At 44.5% G+C, this 23138-nt stretch overlaps 2 protein-coding genes across 4 annotated transcripts in view; both read left to right on the forward strand.

Annotated features, from left to right (window-relative positions):
* The window catches only part of LOC311022285 (collagen alpha-3(VI) chain-like), a 152913-nt gene that overhangs the window by 125033 nt on the left and 4742 nt on the right, over nt 1-23138 (forward strand). For 2 of the 3 annotated variants that reach the window (XM_084023427.1, XM_084023429.1), the window contains 35 exons: nt 8789-9400; nt 9613-10236; nt 10445-11041; nt 11681-12292; nt 12411-12745; nt 13341-13419; nt 13535-13680; nt 13771-13863; nt 13985-14038; nt 15300-15371; nt 15483-15509; nt 15849-15893; nt 16012-16065; nt 16155-16217; nt 16457-16522; nt 16612-16665; nt 16755-16790; nt 16879-16941; nt 17176-17238; nt 17329-17391; nt 17617-17679; nt 17782-17832; nt 18091-18126; nt 18221-18283; nt 18487-18549; nt 19178-19210; nt 19317-19353; nt 19445-19456; nt 19539-20032; nt 20111-20213; nt 20425-21126; nt 21224-21326; nt 21408-21460; nt 21741-22004; nt 22444-22614. In XM_084023427.1, coding sequence (XP_083879553.1) covers nt 8789-9400; nt 9613-10236; nt 10445-11041; nt 11681-12292; nt 12411-12745; nt 13341-13419; nt 13535-13680; nt 13771-13863; nt 13985-14038; nt 15300-15371; nt 15483-15509; nt 15849-15893; nt 16012-16065; nt 16155-16217; nt 16457-16522; nt 16612-16665; nt 16755-16790; nt 16879-16941; nt 17176-17238; nt 17329-17391; nt 17617-17679; nt 17782-17832; nt 18091-18126; nt 18221-18283; nt 18487-18549; nt 19178-19210; nt 19317-19353; nt 19445-19456; nt 19539-20032; nt 20111-20213; nt 20425-21126; nt 21224-21326; nt 21408-21460; nt 21741-22004; nt 22444-22614 — 6006 coding nt within the window. The remainder of the gene's footprint in view (nt 1-8788; nt 9401-9612; nt 10237-10444; nt 11042-11680; nt 12293-12410; nt 12746-13340; nt 13420-13534; nt 13681-13770; nt 13864-13984; nt 14039-15299; nt 15372-15482; nt 15510-15848; nt 15894-16011; nt 16066-16154; nt 16218-16456; nt 16523-16611; nt 16666-16754; nt 16791-16878; nt 16942-17175; nt 17239-17328; nt 17392-17616; nt 17680-17781; nt 17833-18090; nt 18127-18220; nt 18284-18486; nt 18550-19177; nt 19211-19316; nt 19354-19444; nt 19457-19538; nt 20033-20110; nt 20214-20424; nt 21127-21223; nt 21327-21407; nt 21461-21740; nt 22005-22443; nt 22615-23138) is intronic. The other variant, XM_084023428.1, reaches the window with a different exon arrangement.
* LOC311022123 (collagen alpha-3(VI) chain-like) lies at nt 2267-7522 on the forward strand (the record flags this gene model as incomplete). Its single annotated transcript, XM_084023155.1, has 5 exons — nt 2267-2410; nt 2600-2789; nt 3050-3643; nt 3878-4098; nt 7391-7522. The coding sequence occupies 5 exons, from the start codon at nt 2267-2269 to the stop codon at nt 7520-7522; spliced, it is 1281 nt and encodes a 426-aa protein (XP_083879281.1).

Consider the following 23138-nt stretch of genomic DNA (forward strand, 5'->3'; position numbering starts at 1 on the left):
GTTCCACAGTTGGTGATCCTGCTAAATGGTGGAAAGTCTTTTGACAATGTTGGTACCCCTGCCACTATTCTCAAACAACTGGGCGTCTTTGTGATTGGCATTGGGACAAAGAACTCTGACAGTGGAGAGCTGCAGAAAATATCATATGATCCTAACTATGTTTTATCAGTGTCTGAGTTCACTGACCTACCCAGTGTCGAAGAACAGCTAATATCTCTTATGAGCACAGCACTAGTCAGGGCCACGCCCATGACACCTGCAGTAAGTGGTAAGAAGGGGACTGATTTTTACACTCCAAAAACATGGAAGGATGCAAATTGAATTATATAAACATACATTTAACTAAGTCCAGCTTAGCATGTGCCACTTTGCAAAACCCATGATGCCAGCATTATTAGATTTTGTGTTGCAAACCATGTGGTGAGCCTTCATCATAATAGTTGTACATCGAAACAAGTTTGACACATGAATCTAAATATGTCTCTAATTCCATGTCCCCTAGTGGAGAGGCAGCCAAAAGGAAGGGATGTTGTGTTCTTGTTAGATGGATCTGATGGTACTAGGAGTGGATTTCCAGCGATGCAAGACTTTGTCCAAAGAGTAGTTGAGAACCTCAGTGTGGATGACAAGAAAGACCGTGTCTCAGTGGTTCAGTACAGCAGAGTTCCAGCTGTCCAGTTCTATCTGAACACTAATGCAACAAAAAGTGAGATCCTTGACACTGTCAGAGGATTGACAAACATAGGTGGAGTACCTGTCAACACTGGAGCAGCTCTCCAGTACTTGAGGGATAATGTCTTCACAGTTTCTGCCGGAAGTAGACGCCTGGAAGGAGTTACACAGGTCCTGATACTGCTAAGCAGTGGAAGGTCTTCTGACAGTGTTGATGCACCAGCCTCTGCTCTCGAACAGCTGGGTGTCTTGACCTTTGGAATTGATCCAAGAAGATCTGATAGCAGAGAACTGGAGAAGATATCCCAAGATGCTAATTTTGATCTCTCTATGTCAGAATTGACTGAACTCGCACGTATCCAACAGCAACTTCAGGCCTCCATGGAGACCATGGTTATTGATATCACACCAGAATCACCAACTGTACTTGGTATGTTGACAAGCGCAGTGTTGTTCTGACCTTGAAGGCTAACTGACTTGTTCCACCTAAACTGACAGAAATAAATCCAGTGTAAATACCTGTGTAGCTCCACGTGTGCATTTAAATACAGGAGGTGGTGTGCTTTCCTACTGCTGAAAATTGAAGTAGGAAGTTCAAGGAGCTTTCATAAAAATAGTGCTGAACTTTGAGAACTTTACAAGTGTACTTTTTCAAAGGTTTTAATCTGTGATCTTACTTTCTTTACTCAGTTGAGACTGCAAAGAAGGATATCATATTCCTGTTGGATGGTTCTGATAGCACAACGGATGGCTTCCCTGCTGTGCGTGATTTTGTTGAGAAAGTTGTGGAGAAACTCACTGTGGGTGAAAACAAAGACCGTGTCTCGGTAGTCCAGTACAGCACAGATGTAGAGGTCCATTTCTATCTGAATACATATACCACAAGAGAGGATATTGTGGAGTCGGTCAAAGGGTTGGGACACAGGGGAGGCAGTCCCCTCAACACCGGAGCTGCCCTGCAATTCATTAGGGACAATCTTGTTACAAACACCTCTGGGAGTCGGCATCTTCAAGGTGTTCCACAGATGGTGGTCCTGCTGAATGGTGGAAAGTCTTTTGACAATGTTGGTACCCCTGCCACTGTTCTCAAACAACAGGGCGTCTTTGTGATTGGAATTGGGACAAGGAACTCTGACAGTGGAGAGCTGCAACAAATATCATATGACCCTAACTATGTTTTATCAGTGTCTGAGTTCACTGACCTACCCAGTGTCGAAGAACAGCTAATATCTCTTATGAGCACAGCACTAGTCAGGGCCACGCCCATGACACCTGCAGTAAGTGGTAAGAAGGGGACTGATTTTTACACTCCAAAAACATGAAAGGATTCAAATTGAATTGTATAAACATATATTTAACTAAGTCCAGCATAGCCGTGCCACTTTGCAAAACCCATGATGCCAGCATTATTAGATTTTGTGTTGCAAACCATGTGGTGAGCCTTCATCATAATAGTTGTACATGGAAACAAGTTTGACACATGAACCTAAATATGTCTCTAATTCTATGTTCCCTAGTGGAGAGGCAGCCAAAAGGAAGGGATGTTGTGTTCTTGTTAGATGGATCTAATGGTACTAGGAGTGGATTTCCAGCGATGCAAGACTTTGTCCAAAGAGTAGTTGAGAACCTCAGTGTGGATGACAAGAAAGACCGTGTCTCAGTGGTTCAGTACAGCAGAGTTCCAGCTGTCCAGTTCTATCTGAACACTAATGCAACAAAAAGGGAGATCCTTGACACTGTCAGAGGATTGACAAACATAGGCGGAGGACCTCTCAACACTGGAGCAGCTCTCCAATACTTGAAGGACAATGTCTTCACAGCTTCTGCCGGAAGTAGACGTCTGGAAGGAGTTACACAGGTCCTGATACTGCTAAGCAGTGGAAGGTCTTCTGACAGTGTTGATGCACCAGCCTCTGCTCTCAAACAGCTGGGTGTTTTGACCTTTGGAATTCGACCCAGAAACTCTGATAGCAGAGAACTGGAGAAGATATCCCATGATGCTAATTTTGATCTCTCTATGTCAGAATTGACTGAACTCGCACGTATCCAACAGCAACTTCAGGCCTCCATGGAGACCATGGTTATTGATATCACACCAGAATCACCAACTGTACTTGGTATGTTGACAAGCGCAGTGTTGTTCTGACCTTGAAGGCTAACTGACTTGTTCCACCTAAACTGACAGAAATAAATCCAGTGTAAATACCTGTGTAGCTCCACGTGTGCATTTAAATACAGGAGGTGGTGTGCTTTCCTACTGCTGAAAATTGAAGTAGGAAGTTCAAGGAGCTTTCATAAAAATAGTGCTGAACTTTGAGAACTTTACAAGTGTACTTTTTCAAAGGTTTTAATCTGTGATCTTACTTTCTTTACTCAGTTGAGACTGCAAAGAAGGATATCATATTCCTGTTGGATGGTTCTGATAGCACAACGGATGGCTTCCCTGCTGTGCGTGATTTTGTTGAGAAAGTTGTGGAGAAACTCACTGTGGGTGAAAACAAAGACCGTGTCTCGGTAGTCCAGTACAGCACAGATGTAGAGGTCCATTTCTATCTGAATACATATACCACAAGAGAGGATATTGTGGAGTCGGTCAAAGGGTTGGGACACAGGGGAGGCAGTCCCCTCAACACCGGAGCTGCCCTGCAATTCATTAGGGACAATCTCGTTACAAACACCTCTGGGAGTCGGCATCTTCAAGGTGTTCCACAGATGGTGGTCCTGCTGAATGGTGGAAAGTCTTTTGACAATGTTGGTACCCCTGCCACTGTTCTCAAACAACAGGGCGTCTTTGTGATTGGAATTGGGACAAGGAACTCTGACAGTGGAGAGCTGCAACAAATATCATATGACCCTAACTATGTTTTATCAGTGTCTGAGTTCACTGACCTACCCAGTGTCGAAGAACAGCTAATATCTCTTATGAGCACAGCACTAGTCAGGGCCACGCCCATGACACCTGCAGTAAGTGGTAAGAAGGGGACTGATTTTTACACTCCAACAACATGGAAGGATTCAAATTGAATTGTACAAACATATATTTAACTAAGTCCAGCTTAGCACGTGCCACTTTGCAAAACCCATGATGCCAGCATTATTAGATTTTGTGTTGCAAACCATGTGGTGAGCCTTCATCATAATAGTTGTACATGGAAACAAGTTTGACACATGAACCTAAATATGTCTCTAATTCTATGTTCCCTAGTGGAGAGGCAGCCAAAAGGAAGGGATGTTGTGTTCTTGTTAGATGGATCTGATGGTACTAGGAGTGGATTTCCAGCGATGCAAGACTTTGTCCAAAGAGTAGTTGAGAACCTCAGTGTGGATGACAAGAAAGACCGTGTCTCAGTGGTTCAGTACAGCAGAGTTCCAGCTGTCCAGTTCTATCTGAACACTAATGCAACAAAAAGGGAGATCCTTGACACTGTCAGAGGATTGACAAACATAGGCGGAGGACCTCTCAACACTGGAGCAGCTCTCCAATACTTGAAGGACAATGTCTTCACAGCTTCTGCCGGAAGTAGACGTCTGGAAGGAGTTACACAGGTCCTGATACTGCTAAGCAGTGGAAGGTCTTCTGACAGTGTTGATGCACCAGCCTCTGCTCTCAAACAGCTGGGTGTCTTGACCTTTGGAATTCGACCCAGAATCTCTGATAGCAGAGAACTGGAGAAGATATCCCATGATGCTAATTTTGATCTCTCTATGTCAGAATTGACTGAACTCGCACGTATCCAACAGCAACTTCAGGCCTCCATGGAGACCATGGTTATTGATATTACACCAGAATCACCAACTGTACTTGGTATGTTGACAATGCAGTATCTTGCTGGCCTTGAATATTAACTGAGTTGTTTCACCTATGCTCATGGGAAGCACATCTAGTGCAAATACCTCATTATCATCATGTGTGCATAGAGGTGGTGTACTTTTCTCATGTCGAAAAATGATGTAGGAAATAGGGGCTTCCATAAAAAATAGTCCAGCACTTTGAGTACTTCAGAAGAGTAGTTTTTTTCAAAGCTTTTTACATCTTATCCTCCTATTTTTTTTTCAGTGGACACTACAAATAAGGATATTGTATTCCTGTTGGATGGTTCTGATGGCACAAGGAATGGCTTCCCTGCCATGCGTGATTTTGTTGGGAAAGTTGTGGAGGAACTCAATGTGGGTGAAAACAAAGACCGTGTCTCTGTAGTCCAGTACAGCAAAGATGCTGAAGTCTATTTCTACCTGAATACATATACCACAAGAGAGAATATTGTGGAGTCAATCAAAGGGTTGGGACACAGAGGAGGCAGTCCTCTCAACACTGGGGCTGCCCTCCAATACGTCAGAGAAAACATCCTAACGAGCTCCTCTGGGAGTCGGCATCTGCAAGGTGTTCCACAGTTGGTGATCCTGCTCAATGGTGGAAAGTCTTTTGACAATGTTGGTACCCCTGCCACTGTTCTCAAACAACAGGGCGTCTTTGTGATTGGCATTGGGACAAGGAACTCTGACAGTGGAGAGCTGCAGAAAATATCATATGATCCTTATTACGTTATGTCAGTGTCTGAGTTCACTGACCTTCCCAGTGTCGAAGAACAGCTAATGACTGTTTTAAGCATGGCTCTAGAGAGGGTCACAACCATGACGCCTACAATAACTGGTAAGAAAGGGACTGAATTTTACAGTCCAAGATCATGGAAGGATGCAAATCTAACTATATTAACGTGTATTTCACTATGTTTAGGTCTGCTAGTCCTATTTGTCCAAAGCTGGCATAGCATTCAAAGAGTTACCACTGTAAACCTTCTGGTTAGCCTTCATCATAAGAGAGTTGCACTGAAGCAAGTTTGACCCATGAACCGAAATGTATCTCTAATTCTATGTTCCCTAGTGGAGAGGCAGCCAAAAGGAAGGGATGTTGTGTTCTTGTTGGATGGATCAGATGCTGCTAGTAGTGGATTCCCAGCTATGCAAGACTTTGTCCAAAGAGTAGTAGAGAACCTCAGTGTGGATGACAAGAAAGACCGTGTCTCAGTGGTTCAGTACAGCAGTGATCCAACTGTCCAGTTCTATCTGAACACATACAAAACAAAAGGCGAGATCCTTGACACTGTCAGAGGTTCGAGGCCCATAGGTGGAAGACCTCTCAAAACTGGAGCAGCTCTCCAATACTTGAAGGACAATGTCTTCACAGCTTCTGCCGGAAGTAGACGCCTGGAAGGAGTTACACAGGTCCTTGTATTGCTAAGCAGTGGAAGGTCTACTGACAGTGTTGATGCACCAGCCTCTGCTCTCAAACAGCTGGGTGTCTTGACCGTTGGAATTGATACAAGGAGATTTGATAGCAGAGAACTGGAAAATATATCCCAGGATGCAAATTTTGCTCTCTCTTTTTCTGAATTCAATATCCAACAACAACTTCAGTCCTCCTTGGAGACCATGGATATTGATGCCACACCAGAATCACCAACTGAACTTGGTATGTTGACAAGGGCTTGCTGGCCTGGAAATCTAACTGACTTTTTTCACCTATAATGAGGGAAATACATCAAGAACAAATAACTGTTTAGCTTCATGTGTACATGTAAATATAGGTGGTGATGTGCTTTTCTATTGCCATTAAAATGGCTGATTCCCTGCAAAAGAAAACTCTACATAAAACCTTAAAAAACATATGTTGCCTGTGTGACAAGAACAAAAAACATAATTTGGGGGTGGCCGGTTGGACAGTGGTTAGGGCAGCCGCCCCATGTACAGAGGCCCAACGTCCTCGACGCGGCAGACCCGGGTTCGACTCCCGGCCCGGGATGAATTTCCCGCATGTCTCCTCTCTCTCTCTCCCTGTTTCTACACTGTCTATATAAAAAATAATAAAAGGCTTGACAGTGCTCTAGCCGAAAAAATAATCTTAAAAAAAACAAAACAACATAATTTGATTGTCAGTGACCTGGCGTTGAAGCCTTTCTATACTTTAGCTCTGGAGGAAGTCACTGACTAATTAAAAACACAGACAATTTGCTAGCTGTTTGTAGTTCTTGTAACAAATGACTAAACCAATATCAGCAAAGTTCGTGTGAAGTGGAACACATCGGTACGGCGGTCAAGTCAATGTCACAAGCCGCTGCCAGTTAAGATATGTACCAAAACAACTGTGACTGATTACGGCCGTGTACATACATTGGATCCTGTGTTTGTACCTGATTTAAATATTGACTATTTCCATTGAGGACATGCATTAGTGAACATAATGTTTTGTTCAACCTGCCTTTAGATTCTCTGCCCTGAAATTGCTGATTTTGCTTTTGGATCTTTAAATCAGTGAGTTTTCTGTGGCTTTTGAGCTGAGGGCAATGTTGTCTTCTCATGGTTATGTTGCTTCTCTGGCCCACCTTTAAAACACATTATTTACTCCTGATGTGCCCTCTTCTGAAATAATGGTTGCAGTAGCTTTCTTTATTTTTTATGGACAAGGTTAGAGATCAGGGCAAGCGTCATCCCCTCATCTACTCCTTTCCTTTCCCTCTATTATAAACAACTGCCTGAGATCTGGTTGCGTCCCGGCTTATTTTAAACGTGCAGTGGTTCAGCCTTGCCTCTATTGAAGCAGCCTTTTGCCAATATTCTAGAAAGTTGTTGTCAAACAGCTTACCACTGTTTTATTTTCAATACATTTCATTCTGGTTTGCGTCATTCCACCAAAACAGTGTGTGAATGCTCTGTGTTTTAGCTGCTGGATGTTAGCGCAGCCTTTGATACTGTGAGTGACGGCATCCTGGCTGGGCAGTGGGTAGCGCCTTGGTCTGGTTCTCCTCCTACCTCTCAGATGTGTTTCTGTGTCGCTGGGTCCTCACATTTCTAAGACTGCTGCTCTTTCCTGTGGTTCTGGGTTCTGTTTTGGGCCCTGTATTATTTGCTTTGTAAATCCTTCCATTAGGTCATATTATTAGTATATAATCACTGTTATGCTGTTACCCAACTGTATGTCTCTTTAAAGCCTGATGAGCCTGACATGTACAAATGTCTGATTGCCATTAAGGGCTGGATGGCTAATTATGTTTTGTAGCTAAACGCAGATAAGACTGAGCTCCTGGTCATTATTTCAAACAGTACACCTTTCAAGGTTGCTCAGTGTTTTGGTCCCTCTCTTCCACTGGACAAGCAAACCATAGAAATCTAGGTGTTATATTTCATCATTCTGTGTTCATTGATCAACATATCAAAAAGTCATTGACCCATGCATGGTTCTTCCATCCAATAAACATTTCTAAACGTCTAAAGGTCTGAGCTACAGATGATCATTCGTGCCTTCATATAATCCCATCTAGACTATTGTAATTCCCTTTTCACCAGTCTCACCAAGCTGTCTCTGAACCATCTGCACCACAACTCACATCACAGCCATCTTATATTCTTTACATTGTCATGCCATCAAGTTCAGGATTCCTTCATATATTAATTCATATCAGTATGAATTAATATCAGGTGCCTGCATGGTCAGGCGAGTTTGCTTAGGTCTTCTGACTAAGGCATACTGGTGCCTCGAGCCTGAATAAAAAACTAAAGGTGACTTTGCATTAGTGGCTCCAACACTGTGAAACACCTTCCTGTAGAAATGCAATCTGTGGTCTCTTGTGCCTTCATGTCACCTATTTTTTTTTAACCTTGTAAAGTACTTTCGCAAGCTCAAAATAATTTTTAGTATGAGAAATGTCATCAGCAAAACAGCCTTTTGTTGGCTTGATATGAATATGACAAGCTTCTTCTGCCATCAATTCACATACCGTACACATACTAGGAGTTATTTTCAACCAATTTCATTTCATACATTTTCATCAAAAGTGTATGCTGGAAGTATAGTTTTGTCTTATAATTAGGATAATTCGAAAGGAAAAATTGGGAGAATGTGCAAATCCTTAATATGGACCAAATTAGAACACGTGGCAATAAAACAAACGGTCTATATGTAGTGTAGAAACAAAATACGGGCCAAACTTTTCTCTGTGTTATCAAGTCAAGAAGGAATCCAACAGCGTTAAAAGTCTATGATGAATTGGTTTGTAATATTCCTTTGAACTTTTTCATAATTTCTGTAGCAGGTTCTAATATGACCTTTTCTCTCTTTCAGCTGAGATGCAGGGCCCCCGGAAGGATGTCGTTTTCCTTGTTGATGGATCTGATGGTGTTGGACGGGAATTTCCTATCATCCAGGAGTTTATCCGCAGGGTTGTAGACAGTCTCAATGTGGGCGAGAATAAGATCCGGATTGGTGTCGTCCAGTATGGGGACTCTGCTCAGGCTGACATGTTTCTAAACACACATACAACTAAAGCAGGTGTTTTGAATGCCGTCAAGGGAATGAGGCAGCGAGGAGGAAGACAACGTAACCTGGGTCAGGCCTTGCAGTACATCAGTCAGGATGTTCTGACAGCGGGACGTGGTAGCAGGAAGCAAGAAGGTGTACCGCAGTTTGTAATTGCTGTCTCCAGTGGGTCTTCAACCGATGACATCAGCAGGCCAGCATCTTCCCTCAAACAATCCAGAGTTCTTCCATTCAGCATTGGGACCAGGGATGTTAACCCTACAGAGCTCCAGGTGGTGTCATACGTGCCTAACTTTGCCTTCACTATAGATGACCTCCCTGGCCTGTACACAGTCCAAGAAAACTTAATCACAACTCTCACTGAGCTGTCAGATGATGACATCAACAGGATGCGTCCAGTATTCCCAACCGTTGATGGTAATATTTCTAATTTAAATTGTTTTTATAAATGATTTACAGCCTCAATTGTCTCTATTCTCACACACCCCTTACTTTACTACAGTTACTTGTGACTTACTCTTTACATGATATTTTACTTCTTCAGATATACTTTGTGTCCTCTATATCTATGAGAAATTCTGAATTAAGTAATTATACCTTGTTACTGTGCTTGGATTCTTTTTGAGCAGTAATCACAACAGTGCCCACTGGAGGAGAAAAGAGGGATGTCGTATTTCTAATTGATGGGACAACAGCGGTGCGAAGCGAGTTCCCTGCCATCCGTGAAATGATCGGAAGAGTTGTTGAAAAGCTGGACGTAGGATTGGATAATGTCCGTATTTCCGTGGTACAGTACAGTGATGACCCGAAGGTAGAATTTCTTCTGAATGCATTTTCCACCAAAGATGAGGTACGCCAGGCTGTGGAAAAGCTTCGAAGCAAAGGTGGGAACCGTCTTAACACAGGTCGTGCTCTTGAGTACGTCTATAGAAACATCTACCAGAGGTCAGCAGGAAGCCGCATCGAGGATGGTGTACCCCAGTTCCTCATTCTAGTTACGGGTGGCAAGTCTACAGATGATGTGTCCACTGCAGCTGACCAACTTAAGAGAAACCAGGTTGCACCACTTGCCATCGGCTCAAGAAATGCAGACCTTGATGAACTGAGACAGATTTCCCTGAAGCCTGAACTGGTATATACAGTTGACAGTTTCCAGCAGCTTCCAAGAGTGGAGACGCAGCTCCTTGATTCCGTCAAAACAATAACAACCGATGATATCATTAGGAGTTACGTTCCTCCCACAGTGGAAATAGGTAAGAAATACAGTCTAATGTATTCAAGGTTTAAAAAAACTTCTAAATGCTCCATGCAATAATTCAACTCTTTATTCTTTGCTTTCTAGCATTGTTTTACATTCCGCATATAATTGAAAAAAGAACATGAATCAGGGGATGAGGTCATGTTCTCATCCACCACTGCAAAGTCTAATGTAATTTTCTCTTTGTTGTGCTTACTTTGCAGGAAATGTAAATCTTGGGAAAAAGGACATTATATTTCTTATTGATGGCTCAGACAATACAGGTTCTGCTGGCATTGCTCATATCCGTGACTTCATCCTCAACATTGTCCAACAACTCGATGTGCAGCCTGATCAAGTGCGTGTGAGTGTTGTCCAGTACGCAGACAGAGTTCAAACAGAGTTCTCACTCAACTCTCACAACAACAAGCCAGCTGTTGTCTCTGCTATCAAAAGACTTCGACAGATGGGCGGCCGGGCATCACATCTGGCCGACGCCATTGAGTATGTTAGACAAAATGAATTGAAACCCGCTGCTGGCTTCCGTCAAGATGCTTCCCAGCATCTTGTGGTGCTCACAGGCGGACGTTCCCCCCAAGACGTTTCCATCTATGGACCTCTGCTTAAGGGCGCTCGGGTCAACTGCATTGGTGTTGGAGCTGCTGGTGCTGATACAAGGCAACTACAGCAAATTGCAACCACCTCAGCGGATGTCCTCCAGGTTTCTGACTTCCATGGCCTGCCAGCAGTCCGGCAAGGGGTTATTGACAGGTTGAGTGGGAACATCCCAGAAGAAACACCCACAGACTATGAGGATCCGAGTAAGTTGTAAAAACAAAAGTATATTGGATACTTGGATAACACTCTTTACCTCACAAAGCTAGAAATGTGTCATTGTTTTCCTATGGTGTGGCCCGGTGTGTGCTGCTGTCTTTCGCTGCACGTCGTGTATTTTGGTCCGCATAAAAGTTTTTTGTCAACCGGACGCAGAGTTGCACCACTCTTTAATGTCCCAGGCAGCCAATCAAATCGAGCAAGAAGCAGGCTTTACTACTAAACCAATTCCTTACTGCTCTGATGCAGGTAGGTGTGGTAGGAATGTATAATCACAGATCAAAGGCTGACATTAGTGGGTTTTGCTTAAGATTAACACTTTTTCAGTATGCCGAGAACCCAAAACATTGGCTTTTTACAGGCTTTTTTCAATCATCCTCATGCAACAGCAAGAGCTCCACGTCCGTTTAAATCCATTTTTGTTTCCCCATGTTGCGCACACCCCCCGCTCCACAGGTTGAACAGCTGTTTTGGCCGATGCACTTTGCCAAGGGGTGTTTTTAAAGTTTGAAGTGTTTGCACATGTTGTGCGTGGCCTAACAATGCTACAATCTGAGTCCATTTTTGAAAACATTTTCTACCGTTCTCACCCTGTCCTCATCAATATTTCCTCTTTCCTCTCATAGCAAGCGGCCTTCCTCCACCCAAAAAGGCTGATATAGTGTTTTTGGTGGATGGCTCCATTAACTTGGGTAGGGACAACTTCAAAATAGTGATGAAGTTCATCTCCAAAATGATTGATCCGTTCTTCAACGAGAGAGACGATCTTCGGTTCGGCCTGGCGCATTATGCCACAGATGTGACTGATGACTTCTACCTCAACACATACCAGAACAAGCAAGACATTTTGAATGCCATTGACATAACAGAGTACAAAGGTGGACGTAGAATCAACACTGGTGCCGCCATTCGCCACGTTCAAGATGTTCATTTCACCAAAGGAAAAGGCAGTAGGATTGATGAGGGCACTCCCCAGATCCTAATGGTTCTCACAGGAGGACGCTCAGCTGATGATGGAAAAGCAGCAGCCCTTGGTCTGAAGAAAAAAGGCGTGAGAATCTATTCTGTAGGAGTGGGGGACATTGAGGATGAGTTAGAAAATCTTGCAAGCGAGTCCTCCACTGTGGCTAGAGCAAGCACCTTTCAGGAACTTGAAGAGCTCAATGAGCAAATCCTGGCGACTTTGGATGATGAAGTGAAAGGGAAGCTGTGTGTTGGTGTGACGGAAGAGCCTAAACGTAAGACATCATATTATTTTTAACTTGCTAATAGACTTTATTGCTAAGCTGTTTGACATTAAACTTGCAACTAATGTGATTTTCTGGATGTTTTCTGTTTGTGTGCTCTGTTTTACAGGCTGCAGCGTAGAGGTGTTGGTGGGCTTTGATGTGTCTGCCCAGAACATCTTCAGTTCACAGACCCACCTCCGGAACCAGGTGGATGCCATTCTGAAGACGATTTCCAAAATGGCAGCTATCAGTTGCTCATCTGGGCAGATTCCGTCTGTGCAAGTGGGCATGCTGGCCATGGACTCAGCCTCTGAGCCTGTCCAGCTGGACTTCACAGACAATGCCAAGGTGCTCTTTGAAGGCTTCGAAGCCCTACGGAATCGTGGCCCCTTTGTCCTCAACGGCAAGACCATCTCAGCTTACACCAATAGGTTCAAATCAAGACAGGATGAAGCTGTCAAGGTTGGTTACTGGAAACGGTTTAACCTGGAGATGTTCTGAGTCACAATAACATTTCATAGATTATCTTATCTCTGAATTTAACTTACTCATCCTCATTACCAACGGACAGTGTACAAAACATCCAGGATCACATCCCCGATCACATTGTGCAAAAAAAATGTATTTCTTTATATTTTTATGAAATAAATTGATGTTCTCCCCGTAGAACAAAATATGATGCATACTTACATGAAGAAGTAGCAACCAATTTGAACCAAAAATATCATCACATCCATCCATCCATCCATCCATCCATCCATCAATCCATCAATCCGCAATTTTAGTTAGACTTTAATCTTCCTTCATATCAATAACTAATAGGAACAATTTAAAGGTTTTTAACCAGAAGGTTCAGTATTTGGATCAAGTAGCGAATGAAAAATGTGGTGTGCCAACTTTAGTAATCTACAGCTGTTAATTCAATATATCAGATACATATTTAATCAACATTTTTGTAATTAAAATGGATCAGGATCCTTAGTTTAAAATGACCAATGCAAAAAGACTTGTGGGAAATGAAATACAGTGTGGATCTCAATTGTGTTTTCCCCTGAAGGTTGTCATTCACCTTACCGACGGTATTGACGGCCCATATGATGAAATAAAAAAGCGAGTTGAGGAGCTTCACCTGTCAGGTAAACACATGACACAGTACAAATGACCCTTCATGACCATCTATCCTTAAACCTCTGTTAAACTAAATATTCAGAAGTAATGAATGTTCCTGAAACTCTTGTATGTGCAACACAGGAGTGAACAGTTTCATCCTGGTCGGCCTGGAGCGGGTGGCCAAATTTGAGGAGGCGTTGCAGCTGGAGTTTGGCCGCGGATTCAGGTACACTCGACCCTTACGACTCAATATCATGGACTTGGACTATGAGCTCATGGATGAACTGGTGAGTACTAATCAATCACACAAGCCTTTAGTGAGCTCTCTGCCCCTCCCCCATTGAGTAACTTAATATCTGTTATATTTTGCTGTGCAGGACAATATTGCGGAGAGGGAGTGCTGTTCGGTGCCATGCAAATGCACCGGCACCAGAGGAGACCGAGGGGCGGTCGGATTTGCAGGTTCCAAGGTAACCAAAGTCATACAAAAAAGAGAGAATATCTTGGTTTTTTATAGACCTTGCCTTGAAGGTTTGTTACCAGAAAACAATTGTTCAACAGAAGCTCACACTTATCTGTTTCGTCTTTCAGGGTGCTCCGGGATCTCCGGGAAGCCAAGGACATCCTGGAGATGAGGGTGGACCTGTAAGTTGGAATGCCTTGCTCATGTATGAAGTAACAATCTGAGATTGTTTCCACGAAAGACCTGCTGTAATCCATCCTCATCTGTAAAAGGACCATACCAGCGTTACCACATGTCGCCCTGCCAGCTAACTAACAAAAAACCATACCATGTTTACCAAAAACATTAGGGAGTTAAAACTCACCTCTTCCTCATGTAACCAGTGTTGTGTTTGGTTAAGGGTGTCTAAGGCCAGGATGTCTTTGGAGGCGATCTCCCAGTTTCTGACAAAAAAACGCAAATACAAAATCCTCCGGTGAAGTACAGTATGCCCTTAAACTGCTACACAAATTAAAATGATACAGACATATATTTTAGAATGTTCACTATGACTTTAAGCTAGCAAGCAACACAGCACAGCTTACCTCTGAAGCACAACGTCAAAAAGGTGACAGGCAGAATATATATATATATATGGGCATCAGGTTATAACTACAAAGATTTTGTGTATTTATAATAAAACTACGACATATAATATTCGACTCTATTACACACATTGCTGCTGTATAATCAAACTTGTTAGAATCGCTCAGATTCGAGTTTGAAATCCAGTTCTAGTCAGAAACTAGTTTTCTAGGAGAAATAGCGTTCAACGGCTGATTGACAGCTCGGGGGCGGAACCAACGAGGTAAAAAGAAGGTCAGCGATTGGCTGAACGTTCGATTCGGGCTTCTGTACTGACACGGCGCAGAGAGTCGCCATAAATTAATGTTGTTCAACTTCTCCCAGTCCCTCTTAATATTCATACTGGGAGTGCTGGGAACTTGTCCTCTTACCAGTATCTTCTTCTCTGCGTTGCATTGAGGAAGCTAAACCAACGTTTCGCGGTGTCTCATACAATCTTGTTTATCACCGCTGCCTGGTTACAACGTCCAATCAGAAGCCGACCAGAGAACTTTTGACCAATGGGATGCAGCCGAGGGAACAAGTGTTAGAAAAAAAGGAAAAAGAGAGTGAGCTCGTTATTGAGGTCAGCGTACGCCGGAATGAAACTTGATCTTGAAATTAGCGGCTAGCTCCACCCGGGTTACTTACGTAAACTGGGAGCAGCCGGTATTTACAACAAGTGAACCCAAAACCTGCAGACGGGATCTGATATCAGTGCGCGATCGTTGAGTTATTTATATTAGAGAAGCTTTGTACACCGTTTCAACATGGAGGCTAAAACATGGAGGATTTCTTTCCACCACTTGCTGTTTAATCGTCTTCGTTATTGTCCTGTAGGGGGAGCGAGGTCTTTCCGGTGTGAACGGAACTCAGGGTTTCCAGGGATGTCCCGGACAAAGAGGTGTCAAGGTATATATTAGCTTTAACATCAGACTCAAACGGCATTCTTATTTTAAATATTTATTATATATATTTCATTAAATTAATGGATTGATATGATGCTGTGTTTCTTTTGTGCAGGGTTCTCGTGGGTACTCTGGAGAAAAGGTGAGTCTTTCTTTTTTTAGTCATCATTATTATAAAAATAATGTTCCCTCTATATACATGTTTATTGTTTTATTATCTTTATACATATCCAAATATTTATTTAAATTGTATATATATTTAGCATTTTATTGACTTATTTTGTGGTTCTACATGCTACTTTAGTATTATTACTCATTTATTTATCGATGTATTATTTTTATTGTGTCTTGCTTTGCACTGGGTTGGGGGGGCAAACACTATTGTCGGTGTATTGAATGACTGCATAATGAAACATGAATAAAAACAATACTAATAGAAACAAAGCTTATTGCACTGATTAACTCACCTACTGTGTTGCAGGGTGACTTCGGAGAACTTGGGCTCGATGGCATCAACGGAGAAGAGGTAAGTGTGAAAGTCCATTTCTTTCATGTCATAAATCATACAGAATCATGTGCAAACATGTGACAATGTGAGTTTTGGTTTTCGTGGCCTTTAATTGGCGTCTGCTGTGTGTTTTCAGGGTAAAAGTGGCGTTCCTGGCCCCTCTGGAGGCAGAGGAAACCCCGGCAGACGAGTGAGTGACTGGATGCAATATTAGCTTTCCATAAAATCTCAAGTGATGAGTGTTGGCTGGTGCTCACTGAGCATATTTATTGTTTTTAGGGTCCCAAAGGTGGCAAAGGACAAGCAGGAGACAGAGGAGAATTGGGAATCAGAGGAGACCCTGTGAGTAATATGGGAACTTGTTTAATGTCTGAATCTATTAAACCACATATATAACTTAATATATAGATTATAGAGGAATATTATCAGCATGACTTAATGCCCTTGAGCTCGCCTAGAGACGATCATTTACTATAGGATTCTATTCATTCAGGCAGTTTTTATACATAAGCCTGTTTCTGCTCAGTGTTTTATGGCGCTTTAATGTAGCAGAAATTGAGGATGTGATTTCTGTCCAATAGGGTGTAAGTGGAAAACACAACAACGTTGAAGGACCTAAAGGAGACCCGGGTGATGCTGGACCAGAGGTAATGTCCCCCTTTCTCCACACACTGTATGGTGACAGAAGGAAGTACGACATGATCGGCTGCTTTAATCGTCTGCCCTTTAATGACAGGGAGAATCCGGCACCGACGGACAGAAGGGAACCAACGGGGAAACTGGAAGACCGGTAAACTATTTTAGCCGTGTCGTCAATCTTATTGGCAAACACAGTTTTTTTTTGTTAATCAGGAATTATTTCTTCTCCCTCTTCGATAGGGAGCCGATGGCAGGAGAGGACCACCTGGAAAGGCTGTAAGTGCCTTTTCTTTGGTACATTGTTTAACTCTTACTGCAGTAACTCTTGTAACGTCACTAATGGAAACATCTCGTGTCATTTAAGGGGCAGCCCGGGAAGCTGGGAGCTGACGGTCTGAAGGGAGAGCCTGGCATCGGAGGACCAAGAGTAAGTCTGTTGCTCGTTTCGTGGTATTTTGCCAGATTTGTCTAATCTATAAACTGCCAGAACACGCACACACACTCGTTTTCATCCCTGTTCAAACTTTTCTTGGCTGCATTAGCAATGTGACAAGCTGTTATGTTATGACTGAGTGTAGATGTGTGTTCATTCTGTACAAGTCAGAAGTTCAGCTCTTAGTGTTCTGGTGCATCATGGATGTGTGGGTTTGTCTTTATGAAGGGTCCAGCTGGACCGAGTAGTTCACCAGGACAAAGAGGAGAGGATGGAAACCCAGGACCCAGGGTGAGTGAAGCCGTTTTAAATCATATACAAGATACTGTATTTGGAGAGCATGTAAGTCTTATGTCTATGTCCTATTGCTTTGCTTTCTAGGGTCCCGGAGGTGCCCCAGGTCCTGCTGGAGATAAGGGCAGGAGAGGACCTCTCGGTCGCAAGGTACTGAGTTGGAACATAAATTGGTTCATATCTAAAACACAAAGCTCTCTCACAATACCAGACACACACTTGTAGTGTGTTTGAGCAAACATCGAGCATGTAATGACATCTTTAGAAGGCGATGAAACATTTCACTCTTTAATTTGAAGCCTTGACATTCTCTTTGAAACTTCAACTATTTGTCCGTCTCATTTTCTGTATCTGCTTGTCTCTGTCTTTTTTTAGGGAGAACCAGGAGAGTCGGGACCCAAGGGTGTCATCGGACCTCTTGGTCCCCGTGGAGAGTCTGTAAGAATGAAACCACGTCTTTCTTTTGCACGTACCGTAACGTGAAAAAACAACCTTCCACTCCGTATAACAGCAGATTTTTTGTTCTTGTTTGTTTTTCAGGGTGAAGATGGTCGAGATGAGTTTGGCGTCCCGGGGCCTAACGGAAGAAAGGCAAGTGATTTAATCTCTAGTCATGATATAAATCAATAATCGGAGGTGTTCTGTTTAAAGGTAACCCTGAATTAAAGAATGTGAAATTAAATGTGTTATCGTCATTGAAGACATCTGAAGTCCTCGTCATCATTTTCCTTTTCAAGATAAGATTATTAGTCAACCACCATGACAAATCTAACAGTTATATCATATTATTCGTGTCATGTTTGACTGCATGTGATAATAAGAGTATGTATGCGTTGTTTTCCTCCACAGGGTGATGAAGGCTTCCCTGGATTCCCAGGACCGAAGGTAATGAAAACACCCTGAATGTAACATGTAAAACAGAGGCTGTAAAATGACAGTGTGACGTTGGTCTGCATCATCGTTCCTTGCATCGTTCCAGGGAGCGAGTGGCGACGGCGGCACCAAGGGCGGACCCGGACGCAAAGGAAATCCTGGACAGAGGGTACGTCTTCACCCCGATGGAGTGGACCGTTGGAGGAATAGGAGACATCTTATTTATATAGTCAATTTAACATTCTTTTGTTTAAATCCTTTGTTCCAACTGATTTTGTAAAAACAATATCAATGCATGGTATGGTATAATAATAAGCCACATGATTCCGGGACATTTGTGGGATGAATGTACGTTTTCTTTCTGGTGAACAGGGCATCTCTGGGAACATCGGAGATGAAGGACAGAGGGGAGAGGTCGGATATCCCGGGCCTTATGTAAGCAACATGCAATTCTACTCTTTCCTTATATGAGCTGCCGCCACGGGAGCACAATGAGTTTAGTCCGGATCCACGGATCGTCTGGTGGTCTGGTTTTCATCGTGGATTCACATCACTGGAACTTATAAACACATGGGTGACACGATAGCCAAGTGGGGTTTATTTATATTAATGTTGCCCAAAATCACAAATCACATTTGCCTCAGAGGTCTTTACACTCTGTACAGCGTCCAACATCCTCTGTCCCGCGACCCCTCATCTGAATTAATTGGGAATCATTCATCTTAATTGGAAAAAGGGAAGAATCCTCAGGGAGACAGTGAGGATGTCAACACAATCATCTACATAATAATAATAATAATAATAATAATAACGGCACAAAGGCTTCAGTGGACATGACAGATGGAGAGGAGGAGCTCCCCCTAGAGGTCTAGGCCTGCAGCTCAACTAAGGGCTGGTTCAAGGCTGAGCCGGCCTTAAGTATAAGAGGTTTAGTCTTACGCTTCCTCTTACATGTGGGAGGAGGGTGTCTGCCTCCCAGACTGAATTCAGATATTCAGAATATGAAGTTCTTTGCATTCTGGGCCGTGTGCAGCTGTAAAGAAGACTGTTTTTCTTCCCACAGGGTGAGAAAGGGCCGAGGGGACCCGGCGTCGTGGTACGTGCTCTTATATATAACATATTTCAATATTTCAACTGTAATGAATGAAGAGAGCAAAACTACATTTCTGGTGATCTTTCAACAAATGTCTGTCCGTCCTCAGCAATGTGACCTGGTCAAGAAGATCAGAGACAACTGCCGTAAGTGTAACTTAACAATAATGCCGTTCCATGACCACAATAAGAATATTCATAATAATATCATTATTTTTCTCCCTTTTTTCCGTACCAGCTTGCTGTTATGGTAAGTACTAAAAGATAGATTCATGATACCAGATGATTTTGTCCCGTTCCCTGTATTAAATGCTCTGGCGTTTACCCCCTAGGTAAGCAGGAATGCCCGCTCTATCCCACCGAGCTGGCCTTCGCCCTCGACGCCTCCGAAGGCGTCGGACGGCCGGCCTTCAACAACATGCGCAACACCGTCCTGCGTCTGGTCCGAGACATCACCATCTCCGAGAGCAACTGCCCGAGAGGCGCTCGCGTCGCCCTGACCCTGTACAACAACGAGGTGACCACCGAGGTCCGCTTCGCCGACGCCATGAAGAAGCGCGCCCTGATGCAGCGCATCGAGGGGCTGCAGACGCTGCAGACCCGCAAGCAGCGCAGCCTGGACATGGCCATGAGCTTCGTGGCTCAGAACACCTTCAAGAGGGTGCGCAGCGGCTTCCTCATGAGGAAGGTGGCCATCTTCTTCGTGGGCGGAGCGGCCGGTCAGGCCCAGCAGATCACCACGGCGGCCCTCCGCCTCCACAGCGCTGGAATCGCCACTCTGTTCCTGGTCAGCCGCGAGGACAGAGCACTCAGCAGAGCCCTGCAGGTACGGCAGGAACATCTCTTTAAAGGGGAGTTCGTACGCTCGGGCGGCATATTTACAGTTTCTCCTCTTGTGCACCAGGTCAACAACACGGCACTGGCCCAGGTAATAGTCCTGCCCAACCCAGGAAGTGCACAGTACGATTCAGTCATCCAGAAGGTGATGAACTGCCACGTCTGCCTCGGTAAGAGTTCTGTGTTTGTGCTCTAATAATAGCATCATTCCTGTTAAAAACACTGTTTTTAATAATAGGTCATTATAGCCATACAACCGATACAAAAGCAGATTTGTATTTCTGGAATAGAAAGAAAGATTAGCACTAATCGTGCTCTAACTGTGTGTGATGTCATCGGCCTTCAGCACCTCCATGACAAGTCTGTGTTTTCCTTTTTCAGACATCTGCTCTCCGGACCAAATGTGCGACTACGTGCCCCCGGCGTCCACCCGAGACCGCCGGTCCTCCGCCACCGACGTGGACATCGACATGGCGTTCATCGTGGACAGCTCCGAGTCCACGTACTCGTCCGTCTTCACCGAGATCAAGCGCTACATCGCCCTCATCGTGGAGCAGCTTCACGTGTCTCCCAACCCCACATCATCTGTGAACCACGCCAGGGTGTCCGTGATCCAGCAGGCGCCGTACGAGTTCACCCGGAACCAGACGGGCTCTCCCATCCAGGTGGACATCGGCCTGACGGAGCACACCTCGGCTCAGGACGTCGTTAAGTTCCTGCTGGAGAAGACGCCGCAGTTGGAGGGCGGCCGGTCCCTGGTGGCGGCCATCGAATCCACGGTGGAGCACGTGTTCGAGAACGCGCCGCTGCACCGCGACCGGCGAGTGCTGGTGCTCTTCGTGACGGGAGGCGTGGAGGCGGAGGGGGAGCGGCTGGTGCGTATCGCCACCGAGGTCAAGTGCAGAGGCTACTTCCTGGTCATCGTGGCCGTGGGCGGGGAGCTGAGCGCCAGAGACGTCCGCGTCTTGTCTCACATGGCCAGTGAGCCGTCGGACGTCTTCTTTAAGCAGCTGGGCGGAGCCTCACAGTTCTACGACAAACACATGCAGACCTTCGGTCAGCTGCTGCCCAAGTACATCAGCAGTAAGTCCAGCTGTCAGCCAGTTAGAGTTCCCTGTTTGCACAAAACTTCACGCCTGAATTGCATCAGTCAAATCGACTATTACTTTTTCCTTTCCAGTTGAAAACGCGTTCTACATGTCACCCGAAGTCTCCAAAAACTGCAAATGGTTCCAGAGTGACCAGCCGCTTAAAAATCCCTTCACATCATCATACAAACAAGAGTAAGTGTTATTATTATTGCACCGTCGCTGGTTAACATTCATCTGTTGGAAACAGCTTCATTCACTGTTTTCTATTCATAGGAAACATCAGAAACAGCATGAAAACCACCAAGTGGTTCATCAACGAAAGCACGGTAAGCAGACTTTATTAAATAAGTCATGCTAAGCTAACGGCTAACACCTGCAGCCAGAGCCGTTTCTTGTCTTTGGGAGGGGGGGGGATTCCAAACCTTTAAGATGCAGCATTTTCATCAAAGTCAGTCATCCCATCATACCTGTCCAGATGTAAACAAACAAACGTGGAGGCCCCCTAGTGGCTGCTTACAGCAAGAAACGACTCTGCCTGCAGCCCATAAACCAGCACCATGTTGAGAAATGACCACTGTCCTGCCTTGCCCCCCCCCCCACACCCAGCAGACACAGACGAGCTGCACGTCTCCAACGTCACCTCCAGCAGCCTGAAGCTGCGTTGGACCGGCCCCGAGCCCAAGCTCTTCGTCTACTTCGAGGTGGCGGTGACCCGGCTGCAGGACCACGCCCTGGTGCTGAAGACCAACGTGTCGGGCACCGAGCTGTCCTTGGACAACCTGGAGAGCGCTCAGACGTACCACGCCGTGGTCACCGCCTACACGGCGGACGGTCAGATCGTCTCCACCCTCAAAGGCATCATGACCACCAGTAAGAACCAACACATCCACACAGGTTCCCTGTCACCCCCACCAGACGGAGCTTTATATGAAAACATCAATAAGCAACATTTCCCAGGCCACAGTAAGTGTCACTAAGCCCCGCCCCTCCGATACAGACTGGCCAGTCACAGTGGAGCATCAGCTCCGACAACCATCCGGCTCCGACTTCATAGACTTTGATCCTTTTCTTAGTTGGCAGACTGGTCAGAGTGTAAAAGTGATGCTCAAGGAATTCAATTACATTTTATTCACTACAGTCATATCACAACAGAAGTTATCAGTTTTTCCAAAATTCAGATAATATTTATGCAGGATGTGCGGTTAAGAATCGATTCCACCAGATAATAAGAAACAAACTTTTGCAGCTCTTTTTTGCAAACTGCCTTTCTAAACGTGTTCTCTGCTCCATAACCTGTTCTGTTTGACAGAAGCAGCAGAGCGTAGACCAGAGCCGAGACCAGACCAGAGACCAGAGCCGAGACCAGAGCCGAGACCAGAGACGAGACCACAGCGTAGACCAGAGCAGAGACCAGAGCGTAGACCGGCCGGCCGAGGCACCAGCACTGTAAACACCACTCCACTGGACAGACCAGAGACCGGTGAGTGACGTGCACATGCACGTGGATATGCGTGTTTATTTGCTCCTGTTATGACCGGTATCCTGTATTTATGAACATGCATAACTTGTGATTTAGCACAAACTCCATGATAATTTGATATTTAACGTATATTTTGCCTTCACTGTCTGTGTATTTCTGAGTTTGCTAGGAAGTCATATAAATAAAACTTGATGTTTCAACTCAAGAACATGAAGTCAAACAGACACAAATGGGCTGTTCATCAACTCACTACATGCCAAAACATACTGATATTAACCTGCTGCTCACACTCAGAGGCTTGGTTTGTAGATGTGAACTTTTTCTGAATAAAAGGGTCGAGACTGGACCGTCTTCGTCACTTTGGAGTTTGTGGGGAAACTGGAGGCGATGAAGAAGATTCACAGAGTGCATGTTTGTTTTCGGAGTAAAGCCTCACAGCTGCTGCTTCCTAGAAGACAGAAGTTTAGACATAACTGGGCTGTGAGAGCATCTATACTGTTAATCCAGGAGGGTCTGCTATCTCT

The sequence above is a fragment of the Eutrigla gurnardus genome (assembly GCF_963514095.1).
Source record: "Eutrigla gurnardus genome assembly, chromosome: 12".
Lineage (NCBI taxonomy): Eukaryota > Metazoa > Chordata > Actinopteri > Perciformes > Triglidae > Eutrigla > Eutrigla gurnardus.